Genomic DNA, 22,537 nt, shown 5'->3' with positions numbered 1-22,537 from the left:
AGTCCACAACAATCTCTTTACCCTTCCCCACATTGAAGAAGAGGTTGTTGTCCTTACACCACTGGACCAGTTGGCACACCTCACTACCGTAGTTGGCCTCATCATTGTTGGTAATGAGGCCAGCTACAGTCGTGTCATCCGCAAACTTGACAATGCGGTTGGTGCTGTAGGTTGGCACACAGACGTGGGTCAGCAGCATGAAGAGCAATGGGCTGAGCGCACACCCCTGCAGAGCCCCTGTGCTCAGCGTGATGGTCTTGGAGATGTTGCTGCTGACCCGCACATTTTGTGGCCTCCCTGTTAGGAAGTCCAGCACCCAGTTAGAACTATAACTTTTGTGTACAAGACTAAATGTCAACAGTCATGCCAGTTGCTCTGAGACTGTATTTAGGCACACTGCTTTCAGCTAAATGCTAATGTCACCATGCAACAACACTGCTTCATCTAGTTATATCTTGTTAGCTAGCATCTAATTACATCTACAAGTCATAACAACAGGATGAAAATTAAAATAATAGTCTTCAGAAAATGTAATCACACACTGAATATTCCTTCAGCGACCAAACTATACATCCCTCCTGCTTAGCAGAACAATCCGCTGATTAGTTGACTGACTGCAGCTGCTTGTTGGGGGTAAGTTGACTGGTTTTTGGGACATTTGTTGATTGCTTTCTTGCTTCTACTCTTGATGGGAAAACTAGATCTAAAAAGAAATAAAACATCTGGTATTGTAGTCTTTAATTACGAAGCAGCATGATTTTTCTTTGGTATTGTAAATACTCAATAGAAAGCCAAAAATACATGTGTTCTTAATAAAATATAATTTAAAATTCAAAAATGTTTGACCCATTTGAGCTGCTTATTTTTGTTAAAAACAAAGACTACTTGGAGCATTAATGAAAATCTAGCTGCAACAAAAAGAACATTTACCAAAACAACTTAAACTTTCTGGATGAAGATATAATTAGTAATCAAAATGATATATGTGTCAGGATTTATACAGATTGAGGTCAACTGATTAAACCTTTCTTATGAAACGTGTCACAATATACCATTTCACATTTAAAAAACCCTTTCAGCTTCTATGTTTACTCTGCTCTATCTTTGTTCCTGTGTGTATGTGTACATGTCTGATTGAAAATGCTGCGTTTTTCCTATCATGACCTACAGCCTTCTGTTCTGTTCTGTCACCGGCAAAGAAGCAGATGTTACCGATAGTCCTTCAGTTGATGACCTGACTTGGCTGCATATGTTTGTAAATGAGCATTCAGTGTGTGCTCCCAAGTCCCTTTTTCCAGTGCCTGCGTGCCAGGCTGATCAGGACGGGGGAGGCCATGTCGGGAAAAACTGTTTAAAGAGCAAAACACTCAGTAATAAACACTCAGCCCTCATGATCAAGAAAGACACCAGCTGGGGAAGCCTTTTAAGGCGGTGCAGGAGTGGCGAGGGGGCGGCATGGCCCTGATTGCTGTCCTTCCAGAGAGAAATACCAGAGAAAGACACAGGTTTGAAAAAGCAGAGCAGGAAAGGAGATATAAACAAATAGAAAAGAGACAGAAAGATTCAGAAGGAGGAGAGGCCATAATATGAAGCTAATTGAATAAAAATAACAAAAAGATAGCATTCAAGACTGACTAAACACCTACAGTATGGATGGTAACACAAACTCAACTCAGTTTAGATAAGGGAGTATGTGTCTATGCGCACACATGTACCAACAAGTACACAGTCATACCCACACCTAATCATAAATAAAATATTTATGACTTCTTGAGGACAGCACAAATCCATCACACGTCAAAGTTTAAAGGGCTGTTAAGCCACACGCATTAGCTTTCATATCCTCCAGGTAAGGCTGGTACACGTGTGGCAGCAACCTACTGCACAGTAATTATCAGCTTAGACAGCATTCATTTCATCAAGGAGAAAAGACTAGTAGGCAAGTATTACAGGAAAATCTAAACAACTGCCACCGCTGATCAAATAGAGTAGAACAAACAGAGAAGACAACTATCAGTGCTCATTCACCTCAATGCTACAGCTCCTAGATACTTTGCACTTTCAGATACTTCACATATATTGAGCTTATACAATACAAATTCATATCCATTCACCTACTAGCCAACAGTGTATTGTACACGTGACAATGACAGGGGCCATACTGCTACATAAGTGCTTTTACATTTGATACTTTAAGCACATGTTGATGCTATATACCGTTACCTGCTTTTATTTGAGAGAAGTTGTAAAACTCAGGACTTTTATGCTTTCACTCTGTAGTATTGGTATTTTTATTTAAAGAAGTAGTCTGAAATAGTTGGAAATTCAGCTTTCAAACTTTAAATGAGAAGACTGATATCACTATCATTTGAGTACAATAAATATCTTAGCTTAGCACAACACTGAAAAAAGAGAAACCAGCCTGGTTGTTGCCCTAAAGGGTAACAAAATCATTAGCAGCACCTCCAAAGCTCACTAAATATTAGTATAATAACATTATATAATGTTATATTTTATTTGTTTAATCTTCATTTTTTTTAAAACCAAGGTGCAAAAACACCTTTTGCCAGAGCCAGAGTAGTTTTTTCCAGCTTTATTGCTAAACTAAACAAACCATCTAGCTTCATATTAAACATACAGATATGGAAGTAGTAAGAAATCTGATAGACATGTTTCCCAAAAAGCTGAACTACTCTTTTAAAGGCTCAGAAGATTTTTTTCTGCTAAAAAAGAGAGCTTAGCGGTATTATATGCATATTGTAGATGTGGATGTTCAGTTCAACAAAACCCAAAATATAAAAGTAATTTTATATATAGTTGCTAAGCTCAGTTAAATTCTATATTTTAGTTGGAAAAACACAATCACTTTACAAGGAAAGAAACACATCAACAAAGGCTTTTTTCAGCATTTCTATGTGTTAGCCATCATGTCAGATCAACACTTTTGTTCATTATCTTCTGCTCTGATTTGCCTCATTCAGCAAAACCATGGCACACTCACCTGTCCAGAGACCTCCAGGAGGGGTTCAGGATCTGGGTCATACCTGAGGGAGGTTACCACTTGGGAGTTGAGTTGCCTCCGTCAGCAGCATCACTAACGTACTACCCGCGCTTCCCCCCGAGAGTTATTAAAAACGTATCCACTGAGCACAAACTGATCATCCACAGATCACACATATCGTGTTCCATAAAGGGGATTTCCTGATGTCCAGGCCAGTGACACCTTGTAAAACTCAGTGTTGGTCAGAAGGGAATCTCTAGAGTGACTGTCGTGATACAAAGAGATCCACAGAGGACTTCCAGCCTTCTTCAAGCTGAGCCCTCTCATTCAGCGTACAGTCAGCGGGAGGATCTTACATCTTCTGACCTTGTGTGACCAACACACAACGGAAGTTTCCATATGAATGTATGTGTGAGAATGTGTGTGAATGTGTCAGTGGCTGGCAGAATTCCCAGTATCCCTCTTCATAGGTTGTGACCTACAGGGCAAAGATGACAGCAGACAGCAGCTGAATGTTCTTCCCGGCTAAAGCCTTCAACGATCACTATCAGTGAGATCCTTCTCTCTCTCTCTGAGTCATTTTGCAAGACTGTATGTAAACACCAGTTCTCCCTCAAACATACCAACACTCCACAGGAAATGGGAGATTAGAAGGAGGGAGAGATGGAAGATTGGACATTATGAATACTAGGAGGGAGGAGGGAAGGTGGGAGGGCACTGGGACATGCCTGAACATGACACATACAAACACACATACGCACATACAGGAGCACCACAAAGGTTTAGTTTCTGCAAAACATAGCCCGCTGTTTGAACCCCACCTTGTTTTGCAGCAAAGAAACTCAGGTCAGCGGTTAAAAGACGCCCATGTGAGCGTAAGAATTTCAATTTCAACAGCTATCATTACCAGCAACACTGTGACAGTATGGGCGTGACAGATACACTTAGCTCACGGGACATGACAATACGCTACAGAAATGAACCAGAGTGATAATCTGTGCCGCAAGAATTAGAGCTGTCATTATGGATAAGGAGTCAAAAAGAGCTTAAATAGTTTGAAAAATGCTAAACGTTGAATAAATTACACTGAACACTTTGATACGTACGACAGAGTGCAAATCTGTTACGGAATGATACTCAAAATACACACATGTGGTTTGATGTATTATCATATTTCAGACAATTTTGGTTGTATTTAGGTATATTGTGGAAACTTTCCTAAGAGGGCTAGCGTCAAAGTTCTTCCTATCCTCAAAAAAGACTTTTTTTCATATACAGATGTTGGGAAAGGGGAATCATCTTAGAATCGGGGTTGTCCTATGGTCCTTTTAAGCTGCTTAAGACCACATTTCCAGCCCATGTTAACATTTTTGGTTGCTCACTGCTTTTCCTTTTTTTTTTGGAGCAAAGATTTCACCATATTCCATGACCACAGATGCCTATTATACAGCTGACTGGATACAGTATCCATTTTGTGTGTCAGTTTTTGTGTCTCCATAAAATAGTGTGCATATATATTCAGTAGTCTATGTATACATTGGAGTATTAATCAATTAGCTCACTGATTTTCTAATATATAGTAGTTGCGTCATAATGGTTGGAATATATTTATTCTAATGCCTGAACATCCAGTTTTCCCTTTTTACCTAATTTAAGGTTGGAAAAATCATCTTAAACTTCAGTGGAGAAGTAAGACACCTTCAAACTGCTACCCCCACTTACCCACCCCCCTCTCTACATCAACACTCCTGTACCTGATGATCTGTCTGGGAATAGATGAACGCTGTGGAGTCAGTATTTTGGGGCTGCAGGACCACCTTCGTACTGACGACACCCTCCTGGGTCCCCTCTGGCCCTTTGGGGGAACTGTGTTGACACGCTCAAAGCGTACCCTTTTGTCACTTTACACACATCGCGGCAAGAAGACAAGAAGACGGGGAGCCAGTGAGGGAAAAGCAGATTTAAATAAGGCAAAAATCAAAGAAAAATGAGGACAAGAGAGAGGAAAAGAGAGGGAGATTATTTGGTGTTAAATCAGAAAAGAGCCTACAGCTTAAATTAGTTTTGTTAAAGACTTATTAATTGCAGAAGGATTATTAAAACAATACATGCTGAAGTCATGGGAAATTAGCAGCTGAAGAAAATTAGTACAAAGGAAAAGAGAACCTCTTATTAATGTGTCTCTGTTTATGTGTGTCTAACCTCTTGATGGACTGAGTGATGGAGGGCAGTCTCTCCTGAGGAGGCCTGAGACAGGTGTTGGAAGTTTCCAAGGCAGCAATGTAGGTCTGAGGGTTTTCCCCTGGCATGCTAACACTACGCAGGCGCTTTACTGGCTGCAATATATACACAAACACAAACAAGTGAGGCAGCCACCTTCTGTGTGAACATCTAAAAATGACAGTAATACAGCATAATAATATTACTCCTCATGTGTGTATACAATCACAACAAAAAATCATCTCTAGGTCCACAGATAATTTTTCAAGAATAATTGTCTTCTAGTGGTTCATCTAGTCTTTTAGACAACACTGTTTAGAACATATTTCTATTGTTGTGTCCATGACTTGATTGTTGTGCTCACCTGGGTGACTGTTGGCGTGATGTCCGGTGTCAGCTGGATGGTAGGGATGTCCACTTTGAGCCACGGTGGCTTCTTCCTCTGCAGGCTGTTGTCCCTGCTGCCCCGCTCAGCCATGCTCGCTGCCCCCCCACCCAACACCTGCCAGCTGGACAACACAAAAAACAAGCCAATCTAAATATGCCCATACACACAAGAGCAGAAAACAATTCCAACTGCCAACAGCTTTGTCTCTGTCTCCCCATGGAGACATATGCTTGAATATCTCCACCGCTTGAGTGCTTGTGTAATTTATGATGATGGATAAATTAGATTTTAATGGAGCCAAATAGGCCGTGATTCAATAAAAACATCCAGATGGGAGATCTACACAAAGTTTTTATTTAAAGAAAGATCATCATTTCACAAGAAGCAAATGTAGCTTAATGCAAATATATCTTAGCTCAGTATAAAACACCTGGACACTCAATTTATTCATGCTGAGGAATGCCACAGCTTAACCATTTCTGCTGCTGTGCCAGTTCCTTTGATTGAGAGCCCAGGTTAAAACAGTGCTGCTCCACGTGAGGTTTGAACTCACAACCTCAGCATCACTCAGCTGACTACTGTCTTATAAGCACGACACGCTGAGCGATTGCACCACTGGAGCTTATGTAAACTGCTAGTATTTTGGAAAGGAAGTAATGCAGCTATGCTTCTTTACCACAGGATGGTGCTGGTATTCTCACAGGTATGGTTCTCTTCTTACTCTCAGACACACATATAGCCTCTATGAAGAGAGACAGGCAACACAAAGACATGTTATCTCTAGCTGGTGGGTGTGTTTCCATCTTTCTTAAACAGACTTTCTGATGGCCTGAGTCTGGGAGAGAGCCCGACAGACTGAACAACTGAATACACAGGCAGAGGGAAAGCCACAGAATTGAAAGCCAACGCCTCCACTCATTCTGCTGTTTGCTGGTTAATGGGTTTATGGGTAAAGAAAGGCATTTGGACTGTGTAAGGGGTTTTCCTGCTTAACTGTTTCACTGGAACATGCATAGGAGCAAATGAAATATCTTTCTATTTCAATTAAAATCAGTCACCTACCCACTGGCCAGTAGGACAGTGTGCAGTGGTACCATTTAATATGAGGTGTCAACAGAAATAATTAATATTTCTTTTCCTCATTACAAGTGCATTTTTAAGCTGCTGAGCTTGTCAGGTGGAGCAGGAACTCAAACCCTCAGCACCTTTCTGCTGGTGCCTGTGCCACTGGTACCACACAACAACAAAAGCATTTTATAATGCACCAAATAGTGCCTCACTTAAATGGATAAAGTTTGGAAGCTTTGGAATTCACAAAGGAAAAAATAGTCAGAAGGAAGATAATAAAAAAACTGAAAACTGACTATCCTCTCCGTTCTCACACAAAAGGTAATGCAGCTCACAGTAACTATGGCGGCGCATTTACCACTCCAAATGTAATGGGTCACTGATTTTAGATAGATTTTAGACACAGTTGCAGGACTACCTCCTGGCTCTTGTCAGCTGAAATGACAACTGAAGATGGCAGATTTTGAGCTGTAGCTGGCTAGCTAATCAGGCTAATGTTAGCGTTATGATCCGGTTGACAATGCTTTCTCAAACTGACTTTTTAAGGTTCTTAACTGCCTTTTTTTGTTTTTTTGTGGTTAAAGAAATCCCTCCTAAAAGAGTCTTAAACATACATTTGATGGCTTGATACATGATAGTATTCATATACATTGGCTAAAGCTGCATGTCGAAGGCAAAAAAACTAATAACCTCACCTGGTGATGACCCATGTGGAAGACATGCTGACAATCTTTACTGCCCTGTAGAGTTATTTAATATACAACATAGTAAATTCTACCTGATTAAAGCATAGTACTGCATGTATCATGGACCAGGCACAAGAATTCATGTCTCCCTCTACTAAAGGCCTGATGTTGAGGTGGATACAGGCCTTGAGTAGTAGTTAGCATGTCTACTTCTATCATCTGTTTACATCACACATTTACAGTATTTCCCCTATTCACTATAGTAAAATGACATTTTATGTGAAAAAATGTCAGTGCTGCAGCTCAGTCTGAGAAGGCATTAGTGATTATAGCTTAGCCAAGGGGAAGTCATTGAGCAGGGGAAGGGACTATTACTGCATAATAGGACATCTGCACGGGTCTGTGGTGTGACGTAATGAGAGACCACCAACTACAGTAAGAGCTCCCGTAGACCTCAGCTGTGGATCATTCTGTTATTCATGGCAGCGAAAGAAATTACAGGGTCCCTCTCTTGCCATAAAGTCATTAGCCAAACAATAATCTCTTCCATCATAAGTGGCATTGGAGCCAATATTAAAACCTCTGGCTAACAGCCGAGTGTAATGATATAAAAGATCCTCAACACCGGCAGCCGGAGGACATTGATATACACCAGCACAGACAGGACTGGGTGAGCTACCAAATCCCAAGAGTCCACACGTGAAAAGAGGGGGAAATACCCCTTTGGATACTCTCATTTGTCAAATACAATAAGCTGTGGTATCCATTTTGTACAAAAGTTTTCTGGTGCATTTGCATTTTATATAATGGTCTACTTTTCCAAGGAGGCCATACAGTAATGCCTACAGGTGTGGGCCCATGGCTCTCAGTAGGTGAGTATTTGGACAAATAAACACTGTGATTACTCAGCAACAGATGGGAATAGCAGCACAGCAAGAGCATGAGCTAAGCACATGTTTCTGTGCAGTTTAGAGCTGTCAAACACATCATGGCTTGATGTGCTCCATACTGACATACTGAGGTTACTGGGGATGTGGATGTTTGTATTTCTCTTTTCTCTGATGATTATGACACTGAATGTTTCCTTAATATCAGTCTGTGCATTTAAAGATGACTTTATAGTCAGGGTAGCTTCCTGCACATTGGTTTCTATGGTAAAATGAATTAATTCCCCAGATAAGAGGTTACGTAGAAATAGTTGTGCGTTAGAATTTAACCTAAATCCTTATTTTAAAATCCAGCCCCCTATAGGTTCGCAGACGAGACATGAGCCAACTTAAAAAACCAAAGTACAAATCAAATAAACTTTTCCCAGAGGTGATTTCTGTCATATTTGGTAGAACATTTCATGCTGAAGTGGATACAAGTGGTCCTGGTAAATTTGTTTTTATTACGTTATTTGATGATAAAAGAAGGGTGAAGGTTTCAGATGATTTGACAGCTTTGACTGGTGATATGTCACTCAACTACTCTGTCGCTACTGCGCATAATCTGGCTGCAAAATGCCAAGATGGCAGCTGTCATATTGACAACCTTTTGGCTTCACTTTTGCATAGTGGAGAGAAGCAGTGACATTATCCATCTTTTATATACAGTCAATGGTGCTGACTAAACAAAAGCCCTGTGAAAAGATGCACTGTTAAAGCATTCCTTTTACAGTAAAGTACCTTCATCATTTTTCTTTTGGAGGATACATAGAGTACAGTATACTCTGTATAAATAAATTCACAAAGTTGGGATACTCAAAACTGACTGATTCCTTTAGCCTCTTGGCTGCCTGTGTCAGTGTTTTGGTCTGCTGTGGTCACATGTGGAAGCCAGCGTGTTCTCTTACAGTCACAGTGGATAAACAACCCCTGAAAATAGAAACCTTCACCAGAACAATCCATAATCACATCCTCACTTTATTCTGCAGCAAGGATACTCTGTGCTTGTGTGCACACCGACATGATCACAGCTTCGCTCATTTGTACATGTAATGAAAATACAGTGTATAAACACTCACTCGATTACGTCATTCTCCCATGTCAGGGTTTTACAGTCCTGCATATGGCTGAAGAAGACATTCCATGTGATCCAAAACCAATTGGTATTTGTTATTCCATGATTTCTTTTTTTCCCAAGTTGGTTCTACATGACTGGCAGATTGGAAGCTGTAATCTCTGTACTGTACACCACATGACATGGCCTAGCTGTCAGGCAGAGACTCATCCCAACTCCTGACTGAACAGTGGTATCACTGCAATAGTGTCTGGGCTCTACTTGAGTTGAAGTTTATTTATTTATTTATTTATTATTTAAAAAGCTGTCATGCAAGTGTTCAATAATAATTTTACTCATCCCAAGCAAAACATGGCCTACCTGCCTGTCAACCTAACTTCCTACTTACGCGCACTCTGCTCATGCACTCAATGCACAAGCCAAATCTCCCACAAGGTGTTGCAGTTGCAGACAGGCATGTTGCCACTCTGTTTTGATAGCTAGTGAGCCATGGCTGAGAAGGTACCCACAGCTCACACTTCCAAGGCTAGTTACCAGCTACGAGCCAGAGCTAAAGCAGTTCAGCCACGAACCAGAGGTCCCAAACACAGATCTGGGTGGGTAACACCGTAATCGAGAAAGTTAGAACTAAAAAGAAGTTGGATTCTGTGTTGTGTCTATAGGCAGCTGTAGCACAGCAGCTGGAGCTTCTTTACATAGGGTGACATTTCCTGACAAGCCAAGACAGAATAAAACAAAGGCATCCCTCTGGCACTGAAGCAAGACTTGTCCTGACACTGCTCCCTGGTTCTGGTCTTTGAGGGTGAGGCACCCATTCACTGTGGCGTGGAAACTCTGTCAGTGCAAGTCAGTAAGCTTTAATATTCACCAAATCTTTATGTTAAGCAGCAGTCTAAAACCTGTGTCTGCTCTGTCCTCTCATTCTATAAACCTCTGCCTCTACCCCTCGCATTCTGCCTTCTTTCTCTCTCTGCCGCTTATCATTTAATGTACTGTCAGAATAATGGTTAGACAAAGCTGGGTTTCCAACTGTAGTATCCATGTTTTTAATGTACCATAACCTGCTCTGTAGCTATATTATTCTCAGCATTAATTTTGTGATGTGTAAAGAAATCAAATCATTTCATGACATGTACTTCCTCTAAAATCAGTGTAAAAGGCTCAGTCGCACCATAAGGTGACATGCTGAAATGAATCCGCTCATCTTTACATAATATCTGGTCAATGAAACCTTCTCACAGGGCTGTTTGGTGAGCTACTGTAGCTGGCAAGATAACAAGCTACAGTAGTGAAGTTATAGTGAAAAGTCGATTCTGTCCCAGGATGAGCCAGAGTCAGAACGACCGTGGCTGCTTTGGTTTCATTTGTGGAAGCTCTGTTTATGAAGCCAGATACCTGCAGACAGATATTTGTTTAGTTTTAGCAGGTAAATGGTATATCCAGAGAGAGTCGTGCTGTTTTCTTTGCTTGCCAAGCCGAAGGTGCTAGCAATTACGAGTGCAATTCCAGGTTAATTGGTTGGGGACTGCACAGAGGATTAATGCTCATGCAGTTTAGGCAGGTTTGAACTTCATTATACTGCAACTGCCCTGCTCTAATAGGCAACACAACCTGCCCAAGGGCAGCTCTGGGTCCATTTTTACATTAGTGTTTGTGTTAAAAGCACTTTTTCAGGACACTGCTTTTGGAAGTTGTGGTGATGGGAACTTAGTCCTGAACTTTGCAGCGGTAAGCACACTGCACACTGATGGGTTCCTTTAGAACATGTCACGCACATTAAAGTGACGTCTACAAAACTTACCTTGTTTGACCAAAACGGTTGTTGTTTTTTACATCAAAATCCTGCCTCTGGAAGCATCAAACAACTCTATCATCAAGTGTATTGTGTTGTAATAAGTAAGAGTAGGTCACATAGATGAACAGTGAGTTATGCTTTGTGCTTTTACCCTCCTACCCTACCCACCACCACAAGCCAATGTATGCTAGGGCTCTCATCTGTTACAGTCACAACACAGTAGGTCATTTCCTTTCTGTCTGCAGAGTCCTGCTGTACTGAGAGGGTCATCTTCTGCTGCCTATACAAAAACCCACTATGCAGATGCACTGTGTCAGTTATAGAAATCAGCCTCTCTGAGAGAAAACGTAACCAGTGATAAATGGATAGAAATAGCATCAACAGAGAAAACTTGGAAGTCCCGACAAACAGTTCATCCATATTGTACAGTGAGTTGAAGCACTGCTTTGTCTTTCATGTCATTACCACCGATTACGCCACAGTGAACAATTCATTAACCAGTTAGCCACTGTGCTGCTACGCCTCAACTCTGGTCAGTGTGCAGGGTGGCCTGACATGTGAAGCAGCTACTCAACACTACTGTATGTGTAGCATTTTTCTACCACTGTCAAATGTGACACCTCTGTATAATTGCTGGAAAATACAAAAGACCACGGTCAGGCTGATTTATACATTCGAGCCAGGATCCTTGTCACTGCTTATGTGTCTTAAAATTGAGAACATATTTCCCAAAGAGCCTCTTACCTTCTGTCAGAAAAAGGCCTCTGAAGCCTTGTATCCCCTGCCAGTCCCTGGTGATGCTTGGTTTTCTCATTTAGCTTACTGAAGTGGATAAATATTTTCTGTGATTTTTCCATATGCCTTTCAATCTGTACACCATCTGCCACTGTGAGAAACTCTCCAAAGCCTCAAATACATCTCACCCTGTTCTGTAAAGCAGAGTCCTTCTGGGCCATAAAACAAACAGGAAACTTCTAATGCAGTCAGGTGGCAAAATGTTTCACTGACTGGATCATTTGTTTATAGGCAACATGGATGTAATGATTTTTTTGTTGCTGCTGGGCCACAGTTGGTCAGTGTGTGGTACTTGAGGGCATTTATGTAATCATCAGTCATTTTTTCTTTCTTTTAATTAACCTTTATTTTACCAGGAAGTCCCACTGAGATCAAGATCTCTTTTTCAGGTGAGACCTGACAGCCATCCAAATTTACAACATATTAACATTGAACTATTTTAATTACCCTGCAACATTATGCAATGGTCAGTAACTGTGAGACTGCAAATGCGGTTGCTAATGTCTCAGCATTCTTTATATAGTACAAGAATTAAAATGCACAAAGATTATTCTTCCTCATGTGCAGCAGCCTGTGTCTAACTTGCCTCAGTGTAAAGTGTGTCTTTATGGTTGTCTACAGAGCGATACAATGGTGTAAAATATGGGGTCCCTCTGGTGAAAGAAGCACTCAGATTGTAAGTACTAGTCTCCTCAGCTATACTATATAGACAGAAAGCACAGACAGTCACAGTTCAGACACACTTGCTTTGTCGGTTTCTCCCTATTCTACTCAGTCAACTAAGCAAAAAATGAGGGCAAATGCAGAGAAAGTTCAAATCCACAGCTAAACCTCTCCCACTCTTGGCTTTGCATAATCAGAACTTCTAAGATCTTTCTCACAGTGAGAAAGATCTGCCATAAAAGTCATTAAGGGATGACTAAAGGACTGGCACAGGCTACTGCTATCAAGTGTTTCCTACTGTACATAGACATGTGGACTGTGAGGAAGCTGCTTTTAAATATCACATGCAGCAAAGGCACCTATACTGGTATATATTCAAACCTGGAACCACTGCGCTTCACCTCACACCCACACATTTCTGATGAAACAGTATGCACAGGAAGACAGGAAATCAAGTCAAAAGAAAAGTGGTATGGTCTCTGCAAGGCAGCTACTGTTTAATGGTCTCCACACATCAAAAGCTCACGTTCAGTGGTGGTGACTTAAAAAATATTTAAGATAAAACCTTTGCTTTCACTGCGCCATGAAATGTTCTACCATAGCGGTAACATGACAAGCTGAGCTCACAAGCCTCACACTGCCTCTGTCTGCAGAGTTTACATTTTCCAATCTGCCTCAATAAACCATTGTCTTGCTCATTAAACAACATTCAACAGTATTTTTAATTTATGTGATCAAATTGGAAATAAAAGAAAAGCATGTCAATAAAAGCTATGAATAAAATCAATTCAAATTAATCGATTACACTGATTAGGCTAAACCATTAAAAAAAAAAATCGCTGCAGCTGCAGGGAAAGACAGCAGAAATGACTTGATGGAAAAATTCCCTCAATAAAAAGCCAGCATTGCCATTCATCACTCCAACAGTCCCAACACCACATGGCACATTCAACCAAAAATGCCAGTGGAGAGGGTATAATGGTTTCTCAGCTCCTGTGCCAGGTATAGGACTGGAGAGGATCGAGCAGAGTTTTCTAAGCAGAGAGGACGTCTGGTTCCTGTCTGCAGTCAAATGGGTGTTGGACAATGCAGAAGACTAAAGAGCAGTAGCCCCAGGAGAAGGTTAATATGACTCTAGCCAGCATCTAGATTTTAATTACCTTTAACAGATTTTGGCTGGCCTGAGGCATCGATGTGTGTTTGCTATTTCACGTCCTAATTATGGTAACTACAACATGCCATACATGCAGCATTAGCTGTATGCTGGTAATTAAAAGAATGCATAGTAATCAGAAAAGATCTAAAGACACTCATCTGATGGCGGTGACATTTAATGAAGCTCAATTTGTTTCCAGACTGCAGTTACTGCAGCACAGGAAGCATAACACCAAAGGGGTTATAGTGTGATAGTGTGTGGTAATGTGTGAGCCCAGTTACCTTCACTTGCTAATTAGCTAAGACGCCGCTAACTAACAAACTTAAAATTAGCACAAATTGATTACGAGCAGCAAATTTATCCCTTTCAAGCAAAAAATGAGCACTAGCTGTTTAGGCAAACCCTGCCCATTCAGCTCCTTAGAACAAACAAGTCATAATATTAGAAACATTATCGCCTGTTAGCATTACTAACACTGAGTACTTATTGTACAAAATGGCAGCCTGAACATGTGAGAGTACCATTTCCACAAAAAAGTTAACAGAAACATATGGCTATTTTGAACTTGGGGTTAAGGGCCTTGCTTGAAGGCACCATGGCGGTGTTAATAAGAGCGAGGCTGCTTTGTTCCACCAAGATTTAATCCTGCTGGCCTGGTCACTTCTCTAAACTTTAGGCCACCACTGCATCTGAGAGGTGCACTATAGTGTAACTGACCTCACAAAGTGTTATACTTTTGTATGTAGGATGCACCACACACCCATATACAGGAAACACACTAAATGAAGAGTGCATCACAAGTTCAACGTTCTGACTGGCTGCTCTGCCAAGAACTGCAAACAGACATCCAAAACATCCATGAAAAACTCAAAAACACTTCTGTATCACGAACAGGGGAAACTAAACTGGTAATTATGAGGTTTATATAATTGAGGTCAGGTCTTTTTTAAGCCTTTAAATACCATGGCATGTACCAAGTTCCATGTTAAAGTTTATGACTATGAAAGCAAAAGTAAACAGGCCAAAACTGATATTATGCTAATTTACTACCAGTATTATCACCCACAAACTAAAGATTGTGTTAAAATCCTGACTCCTATTAGCCATAGGAAAATTACAGTCCCTAGAGACAGCTTTTCCCACATACAGTACATATTCATATTCTCAAACTGGTTAGTGAGTAGATTCACTAGAAGCTGCTAAAGGGCACATTATTGATGAAAGAATAGAAAGCATCTCCCCAATGACTTTCCCACTAATGAATTTTTGTAGCAACATTTTACTCTGACAGGCTCACCTCTAAGGTGCCAGCTATGAACAAGCATGCACATTTTTCTTTTTGAAATATGCTGCTGATGTCCAGTCTGAGCTTTGTACACAGGAACTGTCAGTTCAGTCCCGTGGATGCAATCAGGCGTCCTTGACCATCACTTCTCAGCACTGTTGTAATGTCGGCAAAAAAACATCTTTAAAGTCTCCGCTTAATATGGCAAATGGCCTGACAGCAGACAAAGTGAACAGCTCAGCTGATTCTCATGTGAAACTGCTCTGTGTTAGCTGTGTCATGACAGGAAGGTCAACATCACAATAAGTGTCTAGTCAAGTATGGTCTGGCCTGGAGACATGAATAGCGCTCCTCAGCAGCTATCCGTCCCTCCTTCCTGTCGTCCCTGTACACAGCCAGCAAACCCATGCTGCGAGCCCCAACACAACAGCTTCCTCTGTTGGCTGGCCTTGTATGAAAAGTTAATGGTAATTGCCCACAGATGCCACATTAGGGTAAGACAGCAGGGGGAGAGAGATCTGGCTCTGAAAAGAACATTTAGAGACAAAAAGGAGGTCATAATTGTGGTTTCAAAGAAACAGAGAGGAATTATTCAGGACCTCCACAGAGACGTGTGGAGTCCCTGAGGAGAGCTCTGGCCAGGGGACAGCATTGTCATCACGTGAACATCGAAGAAGACCAATATAGGCCACATAATAGGCCGATTAAAATTCCTTTCTGACAAGCAGTTTGCTATTCATCTAGGCTTTTTGATGTAAGGTCAAGATAAAGATGATCTGTTTCCACTGGAAATGTTTTATACAGAATGAAAGAAAGGTTTTAAGGACAAAATCTTTGCTATGGATAGAGCTGGCATCATTTCAAGATTAATTTTTGTCAACAGATACCATGAAACCACTAACCACTTGTTTATTGCCTAAACTTCTAAAGATGCCTTCCCTACCTGGACTTCTACATGTGAACAGGACTGATTTATTACTGGTCTGAGTTCCAAACAGAGGTGTTTGTACTTCAGGGAATAGTTCTGCACTTGCCAAGGTGGTATGAGCAAAGACTGTAGAGCAACTCAATTAGGGTGGAAAATTAAATTGCAGGATTATTATGTACAGTTGTACCAGAGTATAAAGTCGCAGATCGATTCTCTCCTCTCTCATGAAGGCCCATTCCTACTAATCCTATCCCTGAGTCTCCATCCGCAAAACACCAGGTAACCGGGGGCAACATCCTCTCCTTTTTTATTACGTGCACTTTGTTAGCAATGACAGCAAGAAGAGCTGCAATGACTAGTGAATTAACTGATCAACAGAGAATTAATCAGTAACTATTTTGATAACTGACTGGTAATCAAGCAAGTCAAATCTTAATATTAATCAATAATGAGATTGTTAGTCCAGCCCTAACTATGGAGTAATGAATGCAAACATCATGCTGCACACGATTTAAAATAAAAATAATTTAACCGATATCAATTGTAAAGCGCCAGAAAATTGTTAGTTGTATTTAAGGCATCAATTTGTCATTGTTTTCTATTTTTCATATTAATAAATGCAAAATCAGAGTTTGAAATTTTCAGGTCCGGTTGCCGACAGCATGTGAGAAGAAGAGTTGGAGAGAGATAGAAGAATGAGAGGCTGCCGTCAGTGAAACGGGGTGGAAGGTCTGTCATGGTTTCAGCACAGTCTCTCCCAAGAAATTCAAGCTGTGCTAAGTGCAAAGGGAGGTCACACTAAATAGTGACTTTGGACTGTAGAAGCCATTTTGTTCTGAAATTATGTTTTATTACTATTATTGTGTGCATATTTTCTAATTATCTTAATCAAGAGACTGAGAAATAAATATAAATTATCATTACCACCTTGCTAAACCAGCAAAACTATGGTGGCCTAAGACTTTTACACAGTACTGTATTTCAGATGTGCCATCCCTCTCTGAGTCTGTGCCCTCGCCCGGCCAGCCCGTCTAGATCCGCCGCTGTCACTGGGTTCATGAAAATGGAAGCCTACTGTAGGTGCTGCTTGACACTGTATACATGTAGAGGAACAGTGATGGTTTGAGTTAAATACTAACATTGTAAAAGTGTTCCAAGCCAAATACACAGTCACTGTGGTTACACACATAAAACACAAGAAAATACACTTCAAATGAGAAAATAGACTTTGTAAGTAAAGCACAAGCTTGTAAACCCTGCGTAGACAACTGGATTGACTAAAATAGAGGCATATCTGTTCCATCAAACACACGAGAGACAGGGGACTGAAAACCATGGATGAAATGTTTGTAGACCTGCTGCAAAGCCACTTCACAAGTGTGACCAAAAACTATTTAAATGAACTGTTCACAGCTCATTGACATATGGGACTAAGAGGTTGCATGTAGACTATGTTTTACATTTTCTAAACTGAATATTTAGACTGTTGATCAGACAAAACAGGCAATTTCAACATATCTCCTGCAAAACTGTGATGGACATTTTTCACTGGGCTGTTTTCTGACATCAGTTCACATCATTATAACTGATTAACTCACAACAAGAGAAAGAAAAATACTCATTCAAATGCCTCAGTGGTGTCAAAACATGACCAAACATGGCACCAATGCCTAATTACTGCACTTGAAAAGGCATGCATTGGATGTGGTTTCTATCCCTAATTAGAAGTAGAACAAACTGACATAAGCAGCTATTCAGATATTGATACTGTGTCCCGCTTTTATTGGAGTTACTTATCGAATTTCATACACATTTCATTACTGTGAACAAACTACTTGTGCTGTGACAAGTAGCTGCACAAAACGGCCTGCAGGCACTAGAGAAGATCCTCTCATGGGCAAACTGCACTGAGAAAAAGCTGGAAGGCTCCTGTAAAACCAAACCAGTTTTCCACCCCGATGCACCTGGCAGAGGGCTTTGCATAAATATGAAGGTGCATTTCACTTCTGAGAGCAGCGGCCCAGAAATAAACCTACTACTGTCACTGCTGCTTTTCTATCCAACCTGTTCAAACATGCTTAACATAGTAGCCTTACTGTGCCAGGTGAGAGAGACAAGTGATAAAACACACCGTGCATACAGACGCCTACCGTATTCACACTCTGTACCCACAGATACAGCTCACACCGGCTGAAACCTTATCCAGGATGCTGTTAGCTTCCTGTTTAGAGCTGTGTGTGTGTGTGTGTGTGTGTGTGTGTGTGTGTGTGTGTGTGTGTGTGTGTGTGTGTGTGTGTGTGTGTTCTTTTTGTCTTCAAAGCACATGAACCACTTTCAGTTGGAATTACACACGTACTGATGGGGACTTTCACTGGTTTGTTGTGAACACGAACAGATGCGCAGTCAGAGATAGCTTTACATGATGAGCGACTGATTCACCTACCATGTCAGTTGAGTGAATCAATTCATATGTCTGCACTTTAATAAAATGACATCAATGATCTTCGCATTATATTAGTAAATAGTGTAGTTATAATAGGGTGGAGAGGGAAGTGGGGAGGGGAGTGTTGGGGGGCCCATTTTTATATTCTTTCATGGGGCCCATTAGCTTTAGCAGCGCCCCTGTTGATACATGTTATTAGGTGACTTCTTGCAGCCATAGTAATTATGACAGGAGTAAACCTAATTCAACTCAATCAACACCACAACAGGATCCTTCCAGCAGCTACAGTGCAGTGTTCCAGCTGCAGCTGCTTCCCTGATTTCATTTGGCCACACTTCATTAACTCAGTGCTGATTCTCCATGTACAACTGAGTGCTGCAGGATGGTGGTTCAAACCTCAGCCTCATTCTCTCAGTAGGAAATCTGAATGTATGTGTGCTACACGGGTTTGTGTGTATGTATGTGCTGCTGCCATCTGGCCCAAAAGTCTGCTTCCTACCACCTTTCCAAACAGGAAGCCAGAACAAGTCCTTGATGACATGGGTCAGTAGTTTAATTGTCTGGATGGGATTTCTGCTCAACTAGCAACCAAAACGGCCCGTTTCATCACAACAGCTCCGGAGCCTGAAGTACTCTGGAACCGGTTTACAAACTGTGCATGTAACTTTGACTTGATTTACAACAACAGCATTTCAATGTATAAACTACAGAGTAAGTTTTGCCACAATACCTTATGTTCTCTTTCTCTTTTCTTTCTTTGATTCTCAAGATGAATCATGGAAAGGAAACAAACAAGATTTCACCCTGGTAACGAGATTCTTCATTCCTGAGTGGGCTATGTGAGAGTGTCCGACAAAAAGAGAGAGCACACCTGCTCCTTTCACTTTCAGTAATCCTGGCATGACAACCAGAACCTTCACAAGAACGTGGCATTTTAATTCGAAAGCCTTGGAAGTCACTTCAGAAATGTAAACCTTTTTTTACTAAAACCACAACATGCATGCATGAACTGTCACCCATGGGTCCTCCCCGGGTGAGAACCCACCCAGAGACCCCCTTTCGCTGCAGCATACCTGGACTCGGAGCGAGATGCTGAGAGGCCCCCCCGCCATACACGCACCGAGGGGTTGGTGAATGGCAGCCGGAGAAAGAAGCGAATGGTCGCCGTGAAGCTCAGTGTTTCCCACCTTACCTTCCAAATGAGTCCGGTTCCTGCAGCTGAGCACAGCCCCGGTGAGATTCCGGTCACTTCATAAGTTGTCCGAGCCACACATCACGCAGGCACGAGCAGCCTCACTATCAAGCGCGAGCCCCAGATGTTAGCGAGGGCGTTGTTCACGTGACATAAAGATGTAAAGTATCCGCCGAGTTAAACGTCTTGCAGCTTTCCGCCCACCGCATCGGCTCTGACTTTCGGTCTGAGTGTAGTCTCTCACCCGGTCCATCTACGACGCCGCCGCCGCTGGATGACAAGACGTCGACCTACCGACAGACTACCGCGCTCCACCGGCCGACCTCACAGCGCCGCCTACGGGTCAGACCAAGCAGCTGCTAAAGTACACAACTTGGAAATGTACAAGCTTGTAACTACAGAAAAACACAGTTACTAGAAGGACAGAAATACCGTTGGGTTAAACTAGAATGTAAACACCTTTCTGCTCTTTCTCTTCAATATAATTCCAGACTAACACACTAATAGCTATTTAAAAGGTTAATGTAATGTTATTGGGCCAAAACATTACATTTTTACATTGTCATTTATCTGAATTACACCTTATTATATTGGTTTTATTTATGTATTTATTTATTTGTTTCTTTGCTTGTTCAATTGAAGATTTTAGAATATCAATAACCAAAATAATAATGAAAGTAGTAAAATAATATATTGAATAATGGGTAAAGAAGAAGAAGAACTGTAAAACCAACACATTTTTCCTTTAAATGTTTTTATAGGCTATATTTACTTTTCTACTGACCTCATTTTCAACCCAACATGCAGAACAGTACACAATATAAAAATAGATCAACTATTAGGCTGATGAAACAATGTTGTTCAGGCCTAAGATAAATCTCACACATCCCCAGGGATAGTAATGTAATCTTTAACAGCCCAGATGTTCATGCATTAAGAAATAAGTAATTTAATTTAAGTTCTATTTAATTAGAAATATGTGTATGGTTCTCCCCATGTTTCCTCTACATAACTTCAATATCTAAAGTTCCATTGTACGTGAAATTACACATGGCCTGGAGAGGAGAGAGTTAGGTACTTTCCAGTTCTTTGCATACAGTAAGTAATTAAACTGAGGCATTAACTGTAATTTCAGCTATTGTGCTGCAAATGCCTATTGTGATTGCTCTGAATATCTGCTAAATGTGCATGTGGAAGACATACTGTCACACATTTATCTTCAGTGTACCAGTGTCACATTGTCCTTTTAGAAATGCTGCACACGCTCTCTGTCAGGAAGCTCATTCAGCACAGGTGGGTGGTGCTGCACTTGTGGCTTATTCCTTCTGAGACAGTCTCCCCCGCAGGATCGGTATCCTGTTCCCTCAGCCACCTGGCTCTTTATATTGTCATTGCACACCATCTCTCAATCACCCACCACTCACTGCAGCGTTCAGTCAGTGCAACAATGTGGTCTTCAGATGAGCACACGGCATCAGCTCACTACAAAAGACTATGTATGTGGTTGTATAGCTTGGGTGCTATACAAGTCTGACCAGGTGTTTCAGGGTGTGGTAAGGATATATTCTCACTTTTGGTGTTGTTGGGACTACCTGAAAAAACACAGCCTGCATTATGGCATCAGAAATAAATCATTTGTGTTTCCATTTAAATCTGCTGAGGTGGTAGCATGACTTGCAAACAGTTTATTAGGTTGAAAATCATCAGTATTTACCATTGGAAGTAAATAAAGAAGCACAGCCATCATCTTGTTTATCTATAGGGATGCTGCCACAACAGCTGAAATGATTTCCTAGGATTCACTTGAGGACATTGGAGGAAAAAAACACATCACAGAGCTTTCAGTGCATTTTTCACAGTTTTTTGTGTAAATTGTGCACATACAGCATTGTGTATATTTGCAAATGGTCTTTAAAACACACAATTTATACACAGATTTATCATCCAATTTATTGTGTGCATTTACAGGTTTTACAGCAAGACTGCCACTGAGACAACCCTGTTTCTCTGTTTAAGAAACTGTTGTTTTGCATAGTGTCTGCCTTTCTGCTCTGTGTGGTGTATACACATATAGTATGTAGAGGAGATACAGTGTGATTTTACTGCTTTCACTTTCACTGTTTTTTAAATCACACAGTTCAGCCTCCTCCAATAATCATTTTTGTATAGTCCTTTACTGAAGAGTCACAGGATAATAAGGAATACACAAACAGCCGGTGTTGCATGTAGCTCAAACATCAACCAAGTGGTCACAGGCGCAATCACACACTCAGGCATCTGCAAAAAGTAGTACACAGATCATTTCTGGAAGTCAACATGTGGTTAAGTAACTTGTGGAGAAACTTCATTTCTATTCATCTTTGATAAAAATGCTATTTCAATCCTTAATAGTAGCCAAAGACATCTTCCTCATTTGTTAGGTGCTTTCAATAACAGTAGCATCAATCTCCAGTGGTGCAATTGGTCAGCGCACAGTACTTATAAGACAGTAACACTGAGAGCAATGCTGAGGTTGTGAGTTCGAGCCTCACCTGGAGCATCTGATTTTTACCTTGGTGTCTGAGGAATATATACAGTGGGTACGGAAAGTATTCAGACCCCCTTAAATTTTCCCCTCTTTGTTATATTGCAGCCATATGCTAAAATCATTTAAGTTCATTTTTTCCTCATTAATGTACACACAACACCCCATATTGACAGAAAAACACAGAATGTTTGACATTTTTGCAGATTTATTAAAAAAGAAAAACTGAAATATCACATGGTCATAAGTATTCAGACCCTTTGCTCAGTATTTAGTAGAAGCACCCTTTTGAGCTAATACAGCCATGAGTCTTTTTGGGAATGATGCAACAAGTTTTTCACACCTGCATTTGGGGATCCTCTGCCATTCCTCCTTGCAGATCCTCTCCAGTT

At 41.0% G+C, this 22,537-nt stretch overlaps 1 protein-coding gene across 3 annotated transcripts in view; it reads right to left on the bottom strand.

Annotated features, from left to right (window-relative positions):
- The window catches only part of rhbdf1b (rhomboid 5 homolog 1b (Drosophila)), a 30,072-nt gene extending 10,126 nt beyond the window's left edge, over positions 1 to 19,946 (bottom strand). The window contains exons 1-4 of one of the 3 annotated variants that reach the window (XM_020615943.1): positions 19,622 to 19,946; positions 5,586 to 5,730; positions 5,204 to 5,337; positions 4,756 to 4,902 (exon numbers count right to left, since the gene is read on the bottom strand). In XM_020615943.1, the coding sequence (XP_020471599.1) occupies positions 4,756 to 4,902; positions 5,204 to 5,337; positions 5,586 to 5,699 (395 nt within the window). In that variant the 5' untranslated portion in view covers positions 5,700 to 5,730; positions 19,622 to 19,946. Of the gene's footprint in view, positions 1 to 3,001; positions 3,991 to 4,755; positions 4,903 to 5,203; positions 5,338 to 5,585; positions 5,731 to 19,621 lie in introns of those variants that run through there. The other 2 variants (XM_020615944.1, XM_020615945.1) reach the window with 2 other exon arrangements.
- Between the last annotated feature and the right edge of the window lie 2,591 nt (positions 19,947 to 22,537).

This window comes from Monopterus albus, unplaced genomic scaffold (assembly GCF_001952655.1).
Source record: "Monopterus albus unplaced genomic scaffold, M_albus_1.0 scaffold171.1, whole genome shotgun sequence".
Taxonomy (NCBI): Eukaryota; Metazoa; Chordata; class Actinopteri; order Synbranchiformes; family Synbranchidae; genus Monopterus; species Monopterus albus.
This window is presented reverse-complemented; position numbering and strand designations above follow the sequence as displayed.